This window comes from Penicillium angulare (assembly GCF_028827245.1).
Source record: "Penicillium angulare strain IBT 27051 chromosome Unknown utg000004l_segment0_segment0, whole genome shotgun sequence".
NCBI classification, from domain to species: domain Eukaryota; kingdom Fungi; phylum Ascomycota; class Eurotiomycetes; order Eurotiales; family Aspergillaceae; genus Penicillium; species Penicillium angulare.
Genome location: NW_026623163.1, coordinates 1291468 through 1311068, shown reverse-complemented (window position 1 = coordinate 1311068; position 19601 = coordinate 1291468). Strand labels below are relative to the sequence as shown.

At 46.0% G+C, this 19601-nt stretch overlaps 9 protein-coding genes across 9 annotated transcripts; 5 read left to right on the top strand and 4 right to left on the bottom strand.

Moving 5' to 3' along the window:
• Positions 1-1381: 1381 nt before the first annotated feature.
• N7478_004429 (pyrroline-5-carboxylate reductase family protein) lies at positions 1382-2323 on the bottom strand (the record flags this gene model as incomplete). The annotated part of the gene is made up of 2 exons (XM_056920643.1): positions 1382-2214; positions 2281-2323. The coding sequence occupies 2 exons, from the start codon at positions 2321-2323 to the stop codon at positions 1382-1384; spliced, it is 876 nt and encodes a 291-aa protein (XP_056778680.1).
• Positions 2324-3146: 823 nt separating this feature from the next.
• N7478_004428 (delta-1-pyrroline-5-carboxylate dehydrogenase protein) lies at positions 3147-4889 on the bottom strand (the record flags this gene model as incomplete). The annotated part of the gene is made up of 1 exon (XM_056920642.1): positions 3147-4889. The coding sequence occupies one exon, from the start codon at positions 4887-4889 to the stop codon at positions 3147-3149; it is 1743 nt and encodes a 580-aa protein (XP_056778679.1).
• Positions 4890-5907: 1018 nt separating this feature from the next.
• Positions 5908-6987, bottom strand: N7478_004427 (uncharacterized protein; the record flags this gene model as incomplete). The annotated part of the gene is made up of 1 exon (XM_056920641.1): positions 5908-6987. One exon carries the CDS (start codon positions 6985-6987, stop codon positions 5908-5910), a length of 1080 nt encoding a protein of 359 aa, XP_056778678.1.
• A 1146-nt stretch (positions 6988-8133) lies between these two features.
• On the top strand, positions 8134-9636 carry N7478_004426 (uncharacterized protein; the record flags this gene model as incomplete). Its single annotated transcript, XM_056920640.1, has 1 exon — positions 8134-9636. One exon carries the CDS (start codon positions 8134-8136, stop codon positions 9634-9636), a length of 1503 nt encoding a protein of 500 aa, XP_056778677.1.
• A 412-nt stretch (positions 9637-10048) lies between these two features.
• N7478_004425 (Zn(II)2Cys6 transcription factor) lies at positions 10049-12430 on the bottom strand (the record flags this gene model as incomplete). The annotated part of the gene is made up of 2 exons (XM_056920639.1): positions 10049-12308; positions 12384-12430. The coding sequence occupies 2 exons, from the start codon at positions 12428-12430 to the stop codon at positions 10049-10051; spliced, it is 2307 nt and encodes a 768-aa protein (XP_056778676.1).
• A 277-nt stretch (positions 12431-12707) lies between these two features.
• Positions 12708-13535, top strand: N7478_004424 (uncharacterized protein; the record flags this gene model as incomplete). Its single annotated transcript, XM_056920638.1, has 2 exons — positions 12708-12917; positions 12981-13535. 2 exons carry the CDS (start codon positions 12708-12710, stop codon positions 13533-13535), a joined length of 765 nt encoding a protein of 254 aa, XP_056778675.1.
• Positions 13536-14215: 680 nt separating this feature from the next.
• Positions 14216-15156, top strand: N7478_004423 (NADP oxidoreductase coenzyme F420-dependent; the record flags this gene model as incomplete). The annotated part of the gene is made up of 2 exons (XM_056920637.1): positions 14216-14255; positions 14306-15156. The coding sequence occupies 2 exons, from the start codon at positions 14216-14218 to the stop codon at positions 15154-15156; spliced, it is 891 nt and encodes a 296-aa protein (XP_056778674.1).
• Positions 15157-15673: 517 nt separating this feature from the next.
• On the top strand, positions 15674-16618 carry N7478_004422 (pyrroline-5-carboxylate reductase family protein; the record flags this gene model as incomplete). The annotated part of the gene is made up of 2 exons (XM_056920636.1): positions 15674-15719; positions 15783-16618. 2 exons carry the CDS (start codon positions 15674-15676, stop codon positions 16616-16618), a joined length of 882 nt encoding a protein of 293 aa, XP_056778673.1.
• Positions 16619-17754: 1136 nt separating this feature from the next.
• Positions 17755-19246, top strand: N7478_004421 (uncharacterized protein; the record flags this gene model as incomplete). The annotated part of the gene is made up of 5 exons (XM_056920635.1): positions 17755-17825; positions 17916-18007; positions 18071-18359; positions 18414-18708; positions 18776-19246. 5 exons carry the CDS (start codon positions 17755-17757, stop codon positions 19244-19246), a joined length of 1218 nt encoding a protein of 405 aa, XP_056778672.1.
• Between the last annotated feature and the right edge of the window lie 355 nt (positions 19247-19601).

The window sequence follows — 19601 nt, the reverse complement described above, 5'->3', positions numbered from 1 at the left end:
TTCCAGTCGTTCAAGCCTTGGCAATACAAAGCAAAGCAACACCAAACTTCTATGGCGGTAAATGGATCTTCATACAATTCCTCGTCGGCAGGGTTTAAGGACATTGCTGCTCGGAAGTAGATTGATTGAGAAGAAGCGCTTGGGGTATTCTCATCATTGCGCGAGAAAGCAACTCCTAGAGCTAGAATAATATAAAAGTGGCGTTTCCATAAGGAAGGAGGTTGTGATTCACATTCCCAGTTTGCATAATAGCGATTTAAGCCTCGCATAAACGTATTCTCGTCAAAAAGATGCATCGTTTGGCCGATAAATAGCTGGACTTCATTTACCATAGTTATTGCATCCTCCATCAATGGAACGGATCCTGCGTCTGACGAATTGCCTATATTAGAGCCGATTGGTGTCACTTCTCTATGTTGAGGGATTGGCGATGAAAATTTCTCATTGAACAGCTCCACCAGCCTGCGAATGGAGTATTCGCTAAAAGACTCATCACGAGCCTGGTTTGTGCGTCGTTGATCTGGAGGGGTCAGTCTTTTAATCAGAGCATTTAAAGGTTCATTCAAGAAACCTACATTTTTCTTTGCAGGGCTTTCGCACGTGTTGAGCGTAGGTTTCCTTGCTCCAGTGATATCTTTTTGAATTTCCTCTTGCCCGTATATTTCGCTTCGAAGGGCGCATTGCAAGAGGCTCGCTAAATTTCACTTTACGTCGAGGGAGGTTGTTGGGATTCGATGTCATTTAGACAGTGTGGAATGCTGAAGCCTACCGGTTCCCAGACCAGCCCCAACTTCTCATAAGCGTAAAAATCAACGAATTTTGTCTTTCCTTTTCTTCTATATCACTATGTGTCTCTTACTCTTTTTTCAATCTGCTTTTTGTTCGGATGAGTTCATTCGGATAGGGTATCCGATGATTCGGGGAAAATGAAGAGTCGTAATTAAAATCCGCTTATCGCTGAGGGTACGTGGTACATACTATTATCTCGGCCCGAGAGCCTAAGAACGTAAACTATAGTAGTGAGGGAATGATGGAGTGTTGTGTGAATGGACACGTAGTTTTAAAATGTTGGTTTCAACTTCGAGTTCCAGGGTTGTCTATACGGCACAATGTCTTTTCATAGTACAGAATGAATTTATCGCTTTCTGAAGGCAAATCGACAATTACGGAATGCCACGTACATTTACACGTTTTTTATATAGTTCATCGGCTTCAAATGCAGTATATTCGAGCAGTTAGGAATTCTAATAGGGCATCAATACTATCTTACTGTCCAAGGTTCGACTCCAAGGGTCTGAGACTTTTCAAAGGCGTAAATGATTCTAATGTAAATTTGTGCCAGAGTCTCAACTATACTATTTCCTCAAAAGCGTGTAATATCCTAAGATGATGACATGCTCTTTGACTTTGCCGCAGCTGCAAGGATTGCCGTGGTGAAAGCAGATCTGACACCAAGTTTCTCAAGCTCTAAAAGTGCCCGAATAGAGCAACCACCAGGAGAGGCAATCTTCTCTCGCAAGACTCCAGGATGATCTCCTTCGGGTACAAGCTTCAACATTCCAATGGCACTGTTCACAACCAAATTTTGCACATCCGGTCTTTTTACGCCTTCAGCAACAGCAGCATCCAGTAGCCCGTCGATTGCGAGAAGCAGAAGGGAGCCCGCACACCCCACCAATACAGCACATATATCAAAGGAGCCTTCTGGCATTTGGTATGCGACTCCGACCTGATGGAATATCCAGTCGGCAATCTCCAAGTTATCCTCTGTGGTTCCAACCCCTGGGGTGTACAATGTCACGGCTTCGCGGATCTTGGCGGCCATATTAGGCATCGCACGAACAGCCTGCAATGAAGCTGTGTCCTCCGAGGCATTCTCACCAAATACGAGACGCCCCAACGCTGCGGTGGAAATACCGGCCATAATGCTGACCACGAATTTATCACGAAGGGCCTCTTTAAACCCAGACACAGCGAATACTTTAGCACGCTTAATAGGTTTCATAGCTAGTATAACAATCTCTGCGTCCTGGATTGCTCGCACATTTTCTTCTTTGGTGAGCACCGTAAGCCGATGCGAATTCACGCCCAAGGTTTCTTCAACGCGTTTCTTAGATGCTGGTGTACCAACGGTAGCGGTGAGGTGCTTCACACTGAATCCTGTTTCGCTTTTAGGTTCTAGTATTCCATTGGCAATTGCAGTCCCTAGAGTACCTATCAAATAAAACTTCATGTTAGACCGTCAATCTAAAGCGATGACTAAAGGGGGGTTCAATATACCACAGCCAATGATGGCGATTCGCAGTTGAGCGTCCATTCCCATTTTTGTCTTCGATCCGTTTGTTTGAAATTTCAAAGTTTTCGCAAATAGTTTTTCTTCATCTTTTTAACGCATTTTATACATGAATAATTTCTCCAATTTCGCCTTCCGAACGTGACGCTCCATGCCGCCCGAAAGCATAATAGAAGCGGGTCTCCATCTCGGTCCGAGAAGAGGGGTTCTACGAACCGATAATATTTCAAGTTGCTTGGTTGCGGCCGGACACCTATCCGAGAGAATTTGAAATTACGAGGTTTGCATCTAAACTGATGATTGGCATATCAGGTTGACACATAGAATTCATATACCACTTGGAGAACCTTCGAGTAGTTATTGCAAAGTCGACCGATGTACCGGAAACGATTAATGAAAGTGTTTCGGAAATGTTGATGGTGGTGCACAGTGCTGCCTAAGGCATCAACAAACATTTTAGCATCCTTCATCTGTAGATGGCTTAATTCATCCACGTTGATCGCTCCCTCCCATCCCCATTGGAATAGGAATGAAAAGGGCGAGTAGGATAGCTTTAAAATCTGTACAGATAGTATGTGCTGCAAGTATCAGGCATGTTACAGATAGTGGAAGCTTTATCAGAGGAATTTTGAGAACGGTTTCAAGATTCACAATAACACACTAGGACTAGAAAACTGCATATATCCGGGGAAGGGTTATTTCGACTTCGTTTTTTTGTTGTGAGTTATCGACGTCATTTTTGTTACAGTGCCGGTAGAACTATATTTTACTAGTAAGAATTACTATATGAGAAGAATATGACGTGCTTTTGAATCTCTTTAATTCTTGATGTCAACCTATAAGCCCACCGAAACTATTCGGGGATATGGCAAGTGCCTAGAGTTTCGCTGCTGCTAATATAGGACTCTTTGACGCAACGCAGACTAGAGAATCTCAAAAGGACATTTACTGAATTTGCCTTGTCGTTAGTGCCACTGGATCGAGCTCCACCAAATGGGTGAGCACCGATGATTGCGCCGGTGCTCTTGTCGTTGATGCAAAACATTCCAGCTGAATCTCGCAGCTGATCATCTGCAATTTGAATGGCCTTGCGATCACGAGCAAAAACTGAGCCCGCTAAACCATACTCGGAAGTCGTGTCGATGGTCTTGCAGATATCCTCGAAACCAGTCGGAGCGTTATCATCATAGATTTGAACCGTGAACAATGGCCCGAAAAGCTCTTTTGTCATGAGGTTCGATAAGTGGGCTTCATCAGACTCTTTCAACTCGAAAATAGCTGGTTGAACGAAAAGACCCTTTCTCCCCTCTGACTTGCCACCATAGATCAACTTATGACCATCATCTAGGGCACTTTTAACGCAGTGTCCAAATCTTTCATACGAGGCCTCTGAGACCATGGGGCCCAGTGGATGGTGTAATTCCTTAACATCCACACCATGTGTCATCTTATCCGCTTCTCGGATAAGCGCTTGTTTCAAACCACCATGCTCCCACATAGATTTGGGAACAATAAATCGTGACATGGCGCTGCATTTCTGGCCCTGGAACTCAAATGCTGAGCGAACAGCAGCAGAAGCAATCCAATCACAGTCATCCTGGCAGGAATTGTGAACAAGATGGAAGTTCTTACCACCGCTTTCGCCCACTATCCGGGGAAAACTTCGGTAGATATTGATATTGGTGCCGACCTTGGTTGAAAGACTCCTCAAAACAGCAGAAGATCCAGTATAGTGAAGTCCCGCAAAATGAGGACTGGAAAGAGCCGGCTCAACTACAGTTGTAGGATCTGCATGTGGCAAAAATTGAACAACACCAGGAGGCAATCCAGCCTCCTCCATGAGTTGATATATAATGTAGTTGGAGAGAACAGCCATTGGCGATGGTTTCCAAATTATGACGTTCCCCAATATAGCTGGTGTGAAGGCAATGTGAGCCCCCAAGGCCGTGAAGTTAAAAGGCGAAATCGCCAACACGAATCCTTCCAATGGTCGATAGTCCAGCCTACTGGTGGATGAATCATATTGCTTGATGGGCTGTTGGTCGTACATCTGCGCGCAAAAATAGACGTGGAAATTGAGAGTATCAATTACTTCGGCTATGCAGTCACCATCAGCTTGTCCACACGTCTTTCCTTGCCCGATCATTGTAGCTGCCATAAGTTTCCATCGGTACTTTGGGCTTTCCACGAGCTTCGCGGCTTTGCGGTAGATAGTAGCTCGGTCTTGGAATGTCATACTGGCCCAGGTTTTTCTGGCTTCGATCGCCCCTGGTATTGCCTTTGTCTTGATCGTATCCGAGTCTGCCTCGTGATAAACGGCGAGGGGAGGCCCATGACGATTCCAAGGATTCTTTTGTTCGCTTTTGTGACCGGTATAGATGCGCTCCCCGTTGATGATGCTAGGAACTTCAGCGATGCTTCCTTCGAGTTCAGAGAGGGCTGCTTTCAAAAGCTGCCTCTCTTCAGACCCAGGTCCGTATGCGAGCTGGAAAGAAATGTGTAAGTTTAGGATGCGATGATCACCTGTTCGACTGAATCGATCAAAGATACATACAGAACCGGCACTCTCGGGCTCTGGGTATTGAGCAAGGGGCATTGTGATTGCGATTGTGATGAAGGTGTTTGTCTGCTCTGCGTTCCTCTGAGATCAATGAGAATAGTATACATGAGATGAATGTCAGAGTCATGTCTGACAATTAAATGTAAATTTCTAGTGGCTCGGGCCGACAAGGTATACTGGTGATCAAAACCAGAAGATATCGGTGCCCCCATCCGGTCGCTGGCGGATAGGTCACCGGGCCAGCTAGGGCGCGGGGAAGCCTGACTCGGACCGAGTAACATTTGTTTGACAAAGGACCTCATACGGATCACCTCACCGTATCAAGGCTTTGAAAATTTATCTGTTAGATTTTTCCGACTTGGTTCGGGTGGGGTAGAGGAATTGTATCTGGGGTATCAGGGCTCAATACTACTGTACTAGTAGGGGCAACTCAAGTGGACGTAGTCTACGAAGTTGAATCTGAAAAGAACGCCCCATCTGCTCCCTTTAGTGACTAAGATGTTGTAAGTTCTACAAATTTATTTCAAATGGTCCTGGTCAGGGTATTCAATATCGTTGTAGTTTCCTATGCATATAAATAAAATACACATGCGCATTCACGGCTTTGGATATCTACACAAAGGGACTTGATGGACCTCCAGAAGTTCTTAGCAAATCATGCAAAGAACAGTTAATAAAACAGTGCTTCTATTATTTCGTCTATGGTTCTTCACGAGATTACTGTCGGAATGGAATCAGACGCCGCCCAATCTCCCGTCCCAATCGCCTCCTCTCAGCTGCTGCACCGCCTCGTCCTTCAAGAACGGCCTTATTCTCCGTGGCTCGTCTGGCTAAAAATGGAAGGCACTCCTTGAGATCTCCATAGCTCATTGACTACGCCATATAAAATGGGAGTAGGCCAATCGTTAGCAACGAAGTAGTGTGATGCGTGCATTGGGAACGTTTGGTGAATATTTACCTTGACAACCAGAGGGAAAATGTCTTGAGCCCGGATAGACCCGATGATTTTGTTCGTAAGATCATCTTTCATGCCTGAAAAAAGTAGTCATTGGAGTCAGAGACATGAACAGAAAATTGATCGAAGGTATTCCTTACCATAAAGCTGAGCAAAAGCAATGGTACCAGCAGCGGTATTCGAGAGCACAAGCCGATCCCCGCTACTGTCTCGCCTGGCTAAACCATATTTCTCTAACAGTTGAATACCAAGATCAACACTAATTGAGTTGTGTGTCGCCATTACAAAACCGACACTTGAGCGTCCAGTATGAGCGATCTCACCGGCTATGGTCGATATGGTTTTCTCGATACCGTAATTGTAACTGGCGTCGGTCTCCTCTTTGGTCGCCCAAACTGGACCAGGCCCTTGAAACCCTTGCTCTTTCCATCGAGCGCTTTCAGTAACCATATATGCGCCGCGAACCTGTTTGAACAGCAATACGTATCCTTTGTCTTTTGCTCGTTGAATCTGTTGGTCTAGTAGCTGAGGGTACCGCCGGAGATAAGCTTGAAATGAAGCGATGCAGGTGGCAGGGCCATCGATCGTGTTATACTTTTGCATAAGCTCATCTGTTAAGCTATCAATGACTGGCTGATACCAAGTCTGTTCAGCATCGATAACAATGCGTACGTTGTTGTCTCGAGCTTTAGTGGCAATGGTTTCCAGGACTTGTCGGAGTTGCAGCAATTCATTCCGGTCAGTATCGCTAACTTCCATTCCATCGAGTGCCGAATCCCAATCCCCATCATGTGGCAACCCAGGATAAGGAACATCTTTGTCAAGTCCTTTTTCTTGTCTGGCCCTCAAAATGGCCTTAGAACCGTTGTGAAGGGCACTTGGATTCGGCAGCAAGCCGGTAACCTTAATCCTCACCCAGCATCGATTATCCCCGTTCGTCGCAGAGGCGTAGGAATCAGGCCAAAACTGCCGAGCCAGTTGGGCTTGAACATCGATAGAGGATAGGACGTGCTGTGTCTGGTCTAGGATCAATTGAGTGTCCTTGCTGGATCCATTTAATTCAGCCTCAATGTTGTATCCCAATAAGGTGCCAATCTCTCCGTGTCGCAGATCCTTGATTTTAGAAGTGCAGTCGGAAGTACTCTCTCCCCCGAGAAACTGATTGAAGAATATTCGCATGACAACTGCATTTGCTATCGAAGATACAACCGGGACTTTTGAGAGAAGGTTGTAAAGGGGTTCGCTCAAGTCTACCCATGTGGGAGAGGAGCAAAAGGCAAAAGCGCTTCATATCGTCAACCATCGATTCGAACATCTTGCAAAAAGATCTTTGAAACACTTACAACCAACCGGAAAGTAGCTTCGACAAAGGAACAATGGAAAGCGCACTTCTATCGCGTGGGTTTTCTGAGCAATCGTCACTAGAACCTCGCCATAGTAGACCTGCAAGGACTAAGCCCGTACCACCCGCTGCAATAAATGTTTTCCTATGCTCCAATAGATGTCGAATCTTTGACTTCTCCGACCGTAAATCCGCTGATGAGAAGCGAACGTGAGAGCGTGGGGCCATCAGTAAAGGGCGTATCGTTGCCAACTGAGGCCCCTGGCGCCTCAAGAATAAGAATGAAGTCATAGCAACAGTCGCAAAATCTTATCGAAAAGAGTGTAGCAGAAAAGAAAGAGTTCCCGGTCACAGAATTTGCTGGCGGATGCAATTCCATAATAAGCTTGTTCGCGTAGTATCTCGGCCCGGCACAGTAGATGATAACCACCAATAACAAAGTCGCTAAGTAAAAGGAAGCTCATCGGTTAATAGAAATTCAGACTCTCGGTCCGATGGCTATCGCAGGCAGATATGCCTTGAGGTTCTGGTTCTAATCAGTCACTTCCATCGCGCATTTGCCAAACGGAGTCTAAGCCGCTATGCTTATCATGCGCCGGTGACGCCAAGAACCGGCATCTAAATGTCCGGTTGACATTAATGCAAGACTAGAAAACATGCGACATATTGGTTCAGTGACAGAGTATGATACTGAAAAGTGAAAAAAAAAATATTCTCCAAATGTGAATTGCTGGTCAAAGACATGGCCCGGGGACCCCGCCATCCAAGAACTTCCCTAGGATTCGTGGAGAATTCGAGCACCTGAACGGGGCCAGTGGAGACGGCCCGAGGAACCGCTGGATTTATGAGATAAGGCGTATTGAGATAAATGTGATCTTGATCTGCTTCATCTTCCATACGTACAGACTTCCCCCTCCCGAACTGCCCTCAACTCATGGCCATTGATATTCAGTTGTCTTCACCCACTACGCTCAACTATCGCAATGCAAAAATCTCAAGAAGACAACATCTGGGATCATCTGCCCGAGCAAAATATTGCTCTGGGTGCCTGTGAGGAGTCGAGCACAGAAGGTTATGATAAAGAGGGTGATCCACCCCAAGAGGACTTGTTCAATGCTGCAAATGCCGACGTCAACTTCCGTCAATTGAGCTGGCAAGGCGCTGCTGTTCTCATCGCCAAGCTTCAAATTGGTCTCGGTGCCCTCAGCCTACCATCAACATTCCACTCATTGGGATTCTTCCCTGGGATACTATGTTTTCTTGTCCTTTCGCTCATGACAACAATCGCCGGTTATGTGAGTGGTAATGCCCGCCAATATTACCCTCAAATGCATAGTATCGGGGATGCCTCGGAGATTATTCTCGGCAAAAAAGGCCGGGAGATCATTGGTTGGATATACTATATTTATCTTACTTTGGTTGCCGGCGCTGGCTTACTCACAACATCTGTTGCCCTGAACGCCATTTCCGACCACGGAACATGTACAACAATCTTCGTGGGGATTACTGCGGCTGCCACATTGTTCTTTGGAACTGTCTTCAGATCGTTGGATAAAGTCTCTTGGCTTGCTTGGGTGGGCGTGGCTAGCATATTTCTAGCAATCTGGATTACTGCCATCGCATGTTTGACTCAGCATACACCAGCAGCCGCCAGATCGTCTGGCGGCGGTCCGATAAATCTGAATATCCATGCATTTCCTTCTGCAGATTTCTCAACAGCTATGTCAGCGATATCCAGCCAGCTGTTTGCTGTAGGAGCTTCCGGTACCTTCTTCTCTATCTCAGCCGAGATGAAGCAGCCACACCTATTCACGCGATCACTTCTTCTGGGACAATCCTTCATTGTTCTTACTTGCATTACAATCGCCTCGATCATTTACGGGAAAGTTGGCCAGTATCTCTCAAATCCAGCACTAGGATCAGCAGGACCCTTGATTAAAAAGGTTGCCTACGGAATCGCTCTCCCTGGTCTGTTCATAACAGCAATACTGTGGAGTCACGTTGCAGCAAAATACTGGTTTGTAAGAACCCTACGTGGAACTCATCATCTACAGTCAAATACAGCGAGACACTGGGTGACGTGGGTAGGATCAATGACGGTTACTGTGGTGATCGGGTTTATCATCGTAGAAGTGATAAATTTCTTCAATGATTTTCTGAGCTTGGTGGGGGCTCTGATAAATCCCATATTCACTGCCATCTTCCCGGGCATTATGATACTGTTCTTTCTCGCCACAAAACCATCGCTATATAATCAAACAGGTCCGAATGACGGGCGCACATATACTATACGACATTGGCTGCCCCTTGCATTCAAGACATTCAAAGATGGTACCAGGGAGAAAGTTGCTGTTTTTATTGCATGTTTGATGATACTTGTTGGGGTCTTTATCACCATCGGTGGAACCTATGCAACAATTCTTAATATTAAGACCTCTTACAGCGAAGGTGTTTCAGCGGTCTTTTCATGCGCGGACAATTCTTAGGCTCTCCATTTTGTCGATCTTGCACCTATACCATGTACGCAAATATCACTGGCCTTAATTCTTCAACACTGAATATAACTTGAAGATGTCGACTTCACAGGAGATTTGCCTGTCGATATTGGTACTGTTTACCCGTGCGTGGGAATTGCCCCGCAGAGATTTTCCGATTGAGGATTCAATTTTTCAATTCCCAAGATGTAAGAGCTGAGCATTTGAGCTTCTTCATATAGTAATTGGTAGTGATGTTGTTAATATTAAGCGCATCATGTTTGATTAAGAACATTCTTTCCTCTCTAATTTTTGAGCAAGACAGTGGTGCAAGCTAATGCACCCTACTGAATTATCTAATACTAGCCTTAGAGTAGAACCTAAGAGTGAGGTGATAATATAACAATCTATATACAAGAATTTGTCAATTGATATTTCCCTCTCCGGTGAAGGATGGTATATCACAGAAAAACGATCCCTCGAGAATATTTGCTATTCCTTGCATATGTAAACTTAGACTCGGATCATTTGCCATCCCTATCAGTGGGTCGGTCTGTCCATTGTCGTAGGTATGCGTCGCGATCCCACTGGTCAGGACTTGAGCTGCTTGCAGGGCAAGAGAATCGTCATTTGGACCATCTGACCCCCTAGCTATAATATCCATGTTGATGTGCGATTGCGCTCTAGTGTCAGTGAATTCCGTTGTTGCCGGGGCCTTCAAGGGATCTAATAGATCAACAAGGGATTCCAGGTAGGCGGAATGTAAGGCAACCGTATCCTGTGGCGATTGGATGGACTGTCTGACCCTGTGAGCGATGTCTTGGGTTAAGCCAATTGCTGTGCTCTGAAATGAAGGACCAAGGATTCCATGTCCAGGAAGACAAAGCAACAAACAAAGAAATATTGCCGCGTTTGGAGCAAGCAGCAAAACCGCATCCGGTGCCCTTCTCAGGTCTTCGGTAGGAAATTCCATCAAATGCCGCAATACCCCAAACGCACTCTCAATGCTGCTTACAAGGCCAGGAGGATTTGGTGACAATGTTTCCTGAATTGTTGACAGGTCGATGTTCACCGGCTCATGTAGTTGTTCATTTGTCTGTTCCAGTGAAGAGGACACCGATGCCATCAGCGCCTGGCGAAATATTGCGGATGACACGTTCAGTTTGACACCATTTTCCCATACGGCCACCAGGTTCGTTAAATGAGCCTTTCCTGGATGTAGTAAATCAGGTTCAATGACCGAGCCATCGTGCCTCCTTTGAATACCTTCTCCTTGAAGATGATTGTTCCATTTCGCCCTCCATGAGATCAGCTCTGCATCCATTAGTTCCAATAGGCATGGCAACATATTCACAGAAGATCTCTGGACCAAATTTCGCATCTTAGACTGTATACAGCGTATATCAGCGCTGCAACATGCAGCAAAATCAAATGGCAGTGCATATGGCATCTTCAGCCATGCATCAAGATCACCAAGAAAAGATGTATCATCATCACCTTGACTGAGGGAAGCCCTTCGCATGAAAAAGAGACTCTGTTGCCGGTCCTGTCGAAACAATGCAAGCCAAATCCTTTTCTGCCGGGCCATTTGACGGCTATGGACGATACCGCGCTCCAGGTCTAGGTCGTGAAGGATGCGGAATGCGTAGCCACTATGGAGATATGAAACGTCGTCATCGGCATCCTTCCAACAGACGAGCAAATAAAGGGCTTGCATTATCTCTATGGACCTATCACCTTCAGCAAGGGCTCGCATAACCAAGTTTCGAGTCAAGCTGCAAAGTCGACTTTGCAAAAACTGGTCTGGAGTACGCTGTATCAAATTGTCGCTGAAGTTGGCAAATTTTGATGAGCAAAAGAGGATCGTGGTAAAAAGTAATCCATTCCGTCCTCTCACGCTATCGTGGGTATCGATGTGGGGATCTAGTACATATTCCCATTTTGCATTCATATGCACCATGAAATATTGAAACAAGGAACTCGAAGCTTCTGCGGTGAGAATTCCGCCTTCTATGGGATCCGTGATTGTTTGACCCAATGTCATGGAAGAGATATAACTTGGCATTTTTACTGAACCTGGAGGCCGCCAGTCTTCATCTGAACCTTCATGATGACTGTCCAATTTCAAAGGTCGTAGAAGTCTCGAAAGCTTTAGCGATGTAGGTGCCTCTTGAGACTGCCCAAATGAGTTCTGGTGTGCCGCGCTACCCGGGGTTTCGTTATTATAGTTATAGTCTCCTTGAGTACTGAATGAGGGACTATCTCCAGATGTGATAAAACTAAATGGAGACCCTCGTTTGCTCCTGACAGCGGCTAATGCGGTGACAATTCTTGCACGAACCGCGTTGGTGATCCCGGGGTGTTCATTCTGCGACCGCTGTTGCTGACCGTCGCCGAGATCAACTGTCGGGCTTGGGATGGGAAAAAAACGCTCGTCTGAATCGAGCCGAGGAGAAGCAAACTCGCCTCCAGTATACGTAGGTTCTGGGAAGGTGTGTTCAAAAAATTTGCTTTGGGTGTGCGTCTCACTCCCTGGACGTTGTGGGTATGGCTGAGCCCTCAATCTTGCTCTCTTCGACTGAGTGAACACACACTCGGTTTCATTTGTCCTACAACGATCACACCTGCCATTATTTGCGGACAGGAAACAGCGGACCTTTGCTTTTCGACATTCTAGGCAAGCACTAGAGTGATTTTATTAGAGATACAGCTGGAAAATGTGACCATCAAGCTACTAGCCCCATCCAGGTTTGACTCACACGGGCGCGCGACGAAGGTCTGTCGGATTTGAAGTCGATGGTGCCATTACTGCTACTTACTAAATCAAACGGGCCGAGATGAAGCGAAAGAAGACACGTCTGGTACAAATGGAGTGGGAGGGGAAAGGGCCCAACACGGATGCCATCCCCGAATTTTACCCCACGGATCTCGGTCCGATAAATTTGGAAGCTTATAATGCCCCTCCAAATTACTGATAAGATGCAGGTATAAGTACACTGACTGCACCAAGCCTCAAGATAATACGTCTCGCAGCTTAAATTCCGCGAACCATATTTTTTATCCTTATTACTCTTCATCACAACATGCCCGGTCGCCTTGAAGGAAAGGTCGCTCTTGTGTCCGGATCCACGCAAGGTTTCGGACGTGGCATCCTCGAAACATTCATCCGCGAAGGGGCCGTTGTCCTAGGATTGGACCTCCAGGCCAGCGATGGTTCTGTGTCAGGCTATCCAGAGCACCAAGCTTATCAAATCCAGGCCAATGTTGCTGAGGAGGATAGCTGGAAGAAAGCGGTAGGTTAGGCATGTTATTTGAAAAGTAGACAAATGTCTGACAGACATATTTTCAACTTACAGCTTGCAACATCGATAGCCAAGTTCGGCAAAGCACCATCGATCGTGGTCCACAACGCCGGATGGTCCTATCCGAACAAGTCGGGTCTTGATGTTACCGTGGAAGAATTCGATCGTCTCTTCAATGTCAATGTTCGAAGTATCTATCTCGCATCAAAGGTTTTTATACCTGAAATGAAAAAGAATGGCCCTGGATCTACCGTTGTTATTTCCAGTGAGAATGCCATCCGACCTGGTGCTACTCAAACTTGGTACAACGCTACTAAGGCTGGTGTATCATCAGCTACTAAGTCTATGGCTCTGGAATTTGCCAGAGATCAGCTGCGGTTCAACACTATCTGTCCGACCTCAGGAAACACCCCGCTCCTGAACAAGTTTGCCGGTATTGCGGACGGACCCGTACCAGCCGATATCATCAAAGCAAAATGCGAATCTATTCCAATCGGTCGCCTCGTTGAGCCATCGGATGTTGCGAATGTTGCTCTTTTCCTTGCAGAGCCCGCCAGCTCAATCATCAGTGGCATCGAAGTTCTTGTCGATGGAGCACGCTGTGTTTAATTGAATCATATATATAGATTCGAGTCAATGGCATGCTGAATCAACGAAGTGCACGCTAAGCATCGTAGACCTTGATTGCAGTTGGCATTTTCCAAGTTTTGGAATAATTACATACCAATGAAAAGCTGCCATATCAATAAAATCACACTTTTCAAAGCTATAAACAAAGGTTAGGAAAAAGATTGAGCGGCATGATAGTAATGTATAAAGAAGTGAGGCCTCAATTCCAAAAGCCCCCTCTGGGCCATCATGCACAGAGCAGTCCTCTAAATAAAGGGACGGGTAGATGCTGTAAATACTGGCCAACAAGAGCCTTCATGTTTCAAAACAATCAATAAAAACACGAACACTTCAAAAACTTCACATATCTTTATCTTCCCGTGGGTGTCCACCGAAGGAAGGTGGACTTTCCAACGGGATGTAGGGCTGTTGACGGTAAATGCCCACGGATGAAATTCAAATTATCGAACGGCATCCATTCAATTCATTGCTGACCCCAAGTATTGGCGCTGAAACCTTCTCGTGGGCGTTTTGGAAGTCGGTTCAATAGACCGAACTCGGATAACCTTCCGAGACCTTCTTTCTCATAAAAGACTGGTACAATCTTGTACTAGTTCGTTGGTCTCATGGCTTAGACAGAATTGCAACAAACAATTTTAGTGCCATTCTTACTTGACAACATGTCGTGTTCAGACTGCCTGGTCGCTTTCATTGGTTGCGGTAAAATCCCTCTAACCGGACCCTCTGTTCTTTACTAATTTTCCCAATAGGTAACATGGGAGGATCTATACTTCGCGGATTACTCGATGCTGCTTTCTCAAGTGGACAACACGAGAAAGATGAAATACGGCCGGTATCTCGCCTCATTGCTTGCACCAAGAGTGAGTCTTCCGCTGCACGATTGAAGGCATCTATCCCAGAAAATCAGCAGCCCTGGGTGAACGTAATCGCTTCACACGATGTGCCTATACAAGTAATGGCTGAGGCAGATGTCGTTATATTGAGCTTCAAACCTTTCATGGCCGAAGGTGTGCTCAGTTCAAAGGGTGTCAAGAAGGCATTGGCTGGCAAAATCGTGATTTCGCTTCTCGCTGGTCAAACAACGAAAAACCTTGCCAGAATTATTGAAAATGGAGACCCACATTCGAAAAATTCTCCTACAAATGTAAGAGTGAATCCGAAAATTGGAGCACGGTTCCGCCAATCTATGACGATTATTGAGGCATCGGAACCCCCGATTCCATCGACGGCCACCAGTAGTGTGGATTGGATTTTTACCCAAGTAGGTTGCATTAAATATCTACCTGAAGCCCAAATGAATCTCGGGTCAGTTCTTGCTAGTGCAGCCTTAGTTATCATGACTGTTCCAATTGAGAGGATGCTTTACGGATGTGTAGCGGAAGGACTCAGGCGACCAGATGCCCTAGAGATAGCTCTACGTTGTATGCGTGGGCTTTCACCTGCGTTAGAATCTGGTATTCAACCATCTGCTCTGCGGGAATGTATCTCATCTCCTAGCGGAGCCACCATTCAATCTTTATTAGCCCTGGAAGAGGCAGCAAGCCGAGTGGAGTTTTCTAAGGCAATCATTCCGGGGACGCGACATTTGAACAGCAGCTAATAACTTCCATCCATCACATGGAGACCAGCTGGCCCGCAATTTCTTCGATAACATTCATTCTCATTGTACTAAGATACGAGTGTAACAAGAAACATTCTCTCACGGACAAATTAAATTACCGGATACAGTCGACTCCAACATAAGCCATAGACGAGGACTTACGTAACGGACCTCGGAATATGCGTGTGTAAGGGGTCAGAAAGAGGTCAACAACTCACTTATTGTTATCGTAGGGTCTTGGGACGAGGATTTGAATATCTTTGAAATGCATAAATTGAGATCAAGGTGCATAGCGAGTTCCCGCGTGCGCACATGTGGGATGCGAAATCCCCAGGTGGCGCATACAGAACACATCAAACTTGGCGAGACAGGCTTTCCGGGTAGGTATCCGAGGACTCGTCATTCGAATCTGATCTATATAAATTACCCCTAATCCGTTTAAATATCGCCTTAATTGCTCATAAAGAAGCAGTCGTACTGATCTGTCCTCCTTTTGCCATTCATCAATCTCGGAGACATGCCTCTTGCACGACAATCGATCCGTTTCACCTTTCTCGGGTGTGGTAAGCAATATGTTCGGGTTTACTAGGTAGCAATCATGGAATCTAACTGCCATACTCTTCTAGGATTTATTGGAAGCTCCATTTTAAGAGCTCTCCTTCCATCGATCAAGCATGCTGGTAGCCCTATTTCTAAAGTCACCATTGCCTTGAATAACGAAGATGTTCAAGAACGACTCCGCGAGAGCTTCCGAGGCAAATTGGACCCTGCCACATTTTTGAGTCGGCAGAATGTGAAAGCAGTGAAGGACTCCGATGCTGTTCTTTTGGCGTTACCACCGGAGAACTTTCATGAAGTTCTAAGCGAGAGTGGAATGAGAGAGGCTCTACAGCGGAAGACGATTATAAGCATCTTGGCCCGTACAACAAGAGATGAGATCTCAAATATTCTGCAGAGCCATGGGAATTTCCAGTATTCTCCAAACAATAAACCTCGCATTATTCGCGCAATGCCGACGATGGGTGCTCAGTTAAAGGAGTCGGCAACTCTCATTTCAGATATTCGCAGTCCTGCTGAACAAGAAGCAATGGAGCTAGCAACATGGATATTTAGTACGATCGGTAAGGTATTCAACGTCACTGACGGCTATTTCGATGAAGCGACCGGCATGAGTGCTTTCACTAATGCAGTGACGACGGTCACTGTAAATGCGATCGCTCGACAGGCCGTATCTTCAGGCGTCCCGGAGGATCATGCTATATCTATTGCGTCTCAGTGCGTTCGGGGAACTGCTAGCTTGATGTTGGCAGGTATTAGTCCTGAAAAGCTACAGGAATCTTTATCGGCGCCGGGGAGCATTACTGGCCAAGCAATCTCCAGCCTCCAAGCCAGTACCTTACCATACACTCTTCAGAATGTACTTTCGACGGCTCTTGAAAGAGCAAGCGATCACTCAAAGTGAGAAGCGCCCGAGAAAAGGAGTGACTCAAGCCTTTCCAAAAAAGGGCAGGGTTAATCCAGACGTTATTAATAAGGAGATTCACTAGCAAGGTTCAATATATGTGACCAACAATTGCTGGACACTAGCGATTGAAACATGGGAAAAGCTGAGATAACTCTTGTAACCATATTGTCATGCGATAGAGATTTTTAGATAGACAGAATCGCCTGATATCCGCAGTTTCTTGGACCATAGTTCTGTCATTGGTAATACCTTCTACAATTCAGCTGGAGAGACAGACTCGTATAGTCGAAGCTACCCCCATGGGCCGACACGATACGAAAGAGCCTAGCTTCACTTAACATCCTTCTCGTATTTATACGCGTAATTGGGTAAAAATAAAGTAAAACTTCAGCCGCTTTTCATTTTGAAGTTTCTTCAAATTCTTTTTGATATTGTGATGTGATTAGATAAATATATCAAGTCAAATTCCCCGGTTGAACTCCACATTCTTCAACCCTGGATTCTCCCCCCGAATTTTTTTTCCCAGGCGATCTATACCAATCGACTGACGCTGTGGAAATACGCCAAGAGAGAAAGGTAGATTGATGAGAAACCTTCTTTATGGTCGGAAACTCGTAATACCCGCCCTGTTCATTCTTATATAAGCCCAGTCCAAGATCGACTTTATCCGGATGTGTGTCTGTATCCGCCTTATGCTTGAGGATATTCATGAAGTCTACAGGGGGCTTCTGGATAGAGGTAAATAGAGCCATTTTCGTCGTTTGTATCAGATTATTCGCGAGCTCGATAAGGGGCAGGATCAGCAAGAGAATGGAGGAGGAATACAATTCTCAAAAGCAATCGGATACATACGACACGTTAGGCAGGTCCAATCATCCGAGGAAGTTAAAGATTTTCTGACTCGGAGCAGGTATCCGAGTCACCGAGATGGGCAGCGTTCAGTATCCCCGAGTGTTTCCCCAGGACCCCCAACTTGGTGAGGATCTCCATATTGGGTTGGGACGAACCTCCACCTTCATTGTTACAAAAGCTATAAGAGCGTAGGCGTGACGGTCCGTGGCATAGGCTTGCAAAGCTCATCATGTTGTACTCTTTCAGAGCCAACCGTCCCACCCTTATCCGGTCGCTGCACCATGTGGTTCCTGGAGTTCAACGAGTGTCCTTGTCTCTCTACAAAGCTCCTCATTTTTGGAATGAGCCCGAGGTATGTACACTGTGCTATCCTGGCGTTGTTTTATCATGGAAGGGGTATTATGAATGTGGTCATTTGATCAAATGCTAATTTTTGCGATAGCAACAATACGCTCCCCCGAGCGAGCCAAGCTGACCGAAGCAATCTCCAAACTGAAAAAATCGCTTCCCGCAACCATCTCTTTACCTCAAAACGTAAGTTTTCGAATAAGATCACAATATCAAAGCCTATTCTCACTTGTTGAATTATCTAGCCAGGCAATTCCATCATCAAACAACTGAACCCCTCTGCCTACAAAGAGGTCATCGCGGAATGGCAGCCAGCAAATGAGCAGGATATCAAGAAGGCGATCGAAGTCGCGTTGAATGCACGGGAATCCTGGCAAGAAAGAACGCTGGAGGACAGAGCTGCTATTTTCCTTCGCGCTGCGGAGCTAGTTTCAACCAAGTACCGCTATGAGATTATTGCCGCCACTATGCTCGGCCAGGGAAAGAACATCTGGCAAGGTGAAATTGACGCGGGAGCGGAAATTTGTGGCCTACTCCGGTGAAGAATTCTATGAACGGAAATCTTGAAACCATGACAAACATTGTTCCCAAGATGGTATGTTCAATGCGCATTTGAATTACACGCCCAGCAACCACACGAAAGTCATCCTGGTAATTGGAACAGACAGGAATATCGACCATTGGAGGGATTTGTTTACTCAATCTCGCCATTCAACTTCACTGCTTTGGGAGCGAATCTCGCCTTCGGCCCTGCCCTGATGGGAAACACTGTGATCTGGAAGCCTTCCAATTCTGCACTCCACGCCAGCTGGCTTTTATACAAAGTGATGATTGAGGCTGGAATGCCACCAGATGTTGTTCAGTGGGTTCCTGGCGATCCTGAAATGGTAACTCGTGTCTGCCTCGAGAGAGCTTGCCGGTATCAGCTTTACCGGCTCTACTGAGGTTTTCAAGGGCCTTCTGGCTAAGGTCGGAGAAAACACGGGCAAGAACCTTTATCGTCAGTACCCTCGTATGGTTGCCGAGACAGGAGGTAAGTACTTCCACTTGGTCCACAAGAGCGCAAGTATCGACAATGCAGTCAACCAAACCATTCGAGGTGCCTTCGAGTACCAGGGACAAAAGTGCTCTGCTACATCTCGGGTGTATGCTCCAGAGTTAGTCTGGCCTGAGTTCAAGGAGAAAATTGTTGAACGAACAAAAAATCCGAAGGTCGGGAATCCTGAGCAATATGACAATTTTTTTAACTCTGTGATTCACGAAGCGTCCTTTGACAAGCTAGACAATGTCATTCAGAGTGCCAAGTCTGACCCTAAGGTGGAGCTTCTTGTGGGTGGTGAATCTTCTAAGAAAGAAGGGTTCTTAATACACCCTACTCTCAGTGCGAAACGACGGAAGACCCATGAAAGTTATAATTGGCTTTGACTCTTTTCGAAGTGCATTGAGTAATCGCAATCGTGGATTTTCGGACATAGTTTGCATCCCTGATGGGCATGACATCGTTACTTTCTGATCTCGCTCCTTAGTCTACTCACCAATCCGGGGCATGCAGTATGGTGACAATTAAAGCATACTAAGTAGTTTGAGAATTATATAACGACTTCGGACTGGAATCCCGAGCAGGTCTGAGGGGACTTCATGCTGCATGATGTCGGAGAATTGCCTTCGGTTATATTGAGATCCATTGTGAGACATATGTATTCATCGACCCGTCACTGAGGTCATTTTGCCTTGATCATCTGTTACGGGCATACTAACCCACAGAGTATTGATGGCCCAG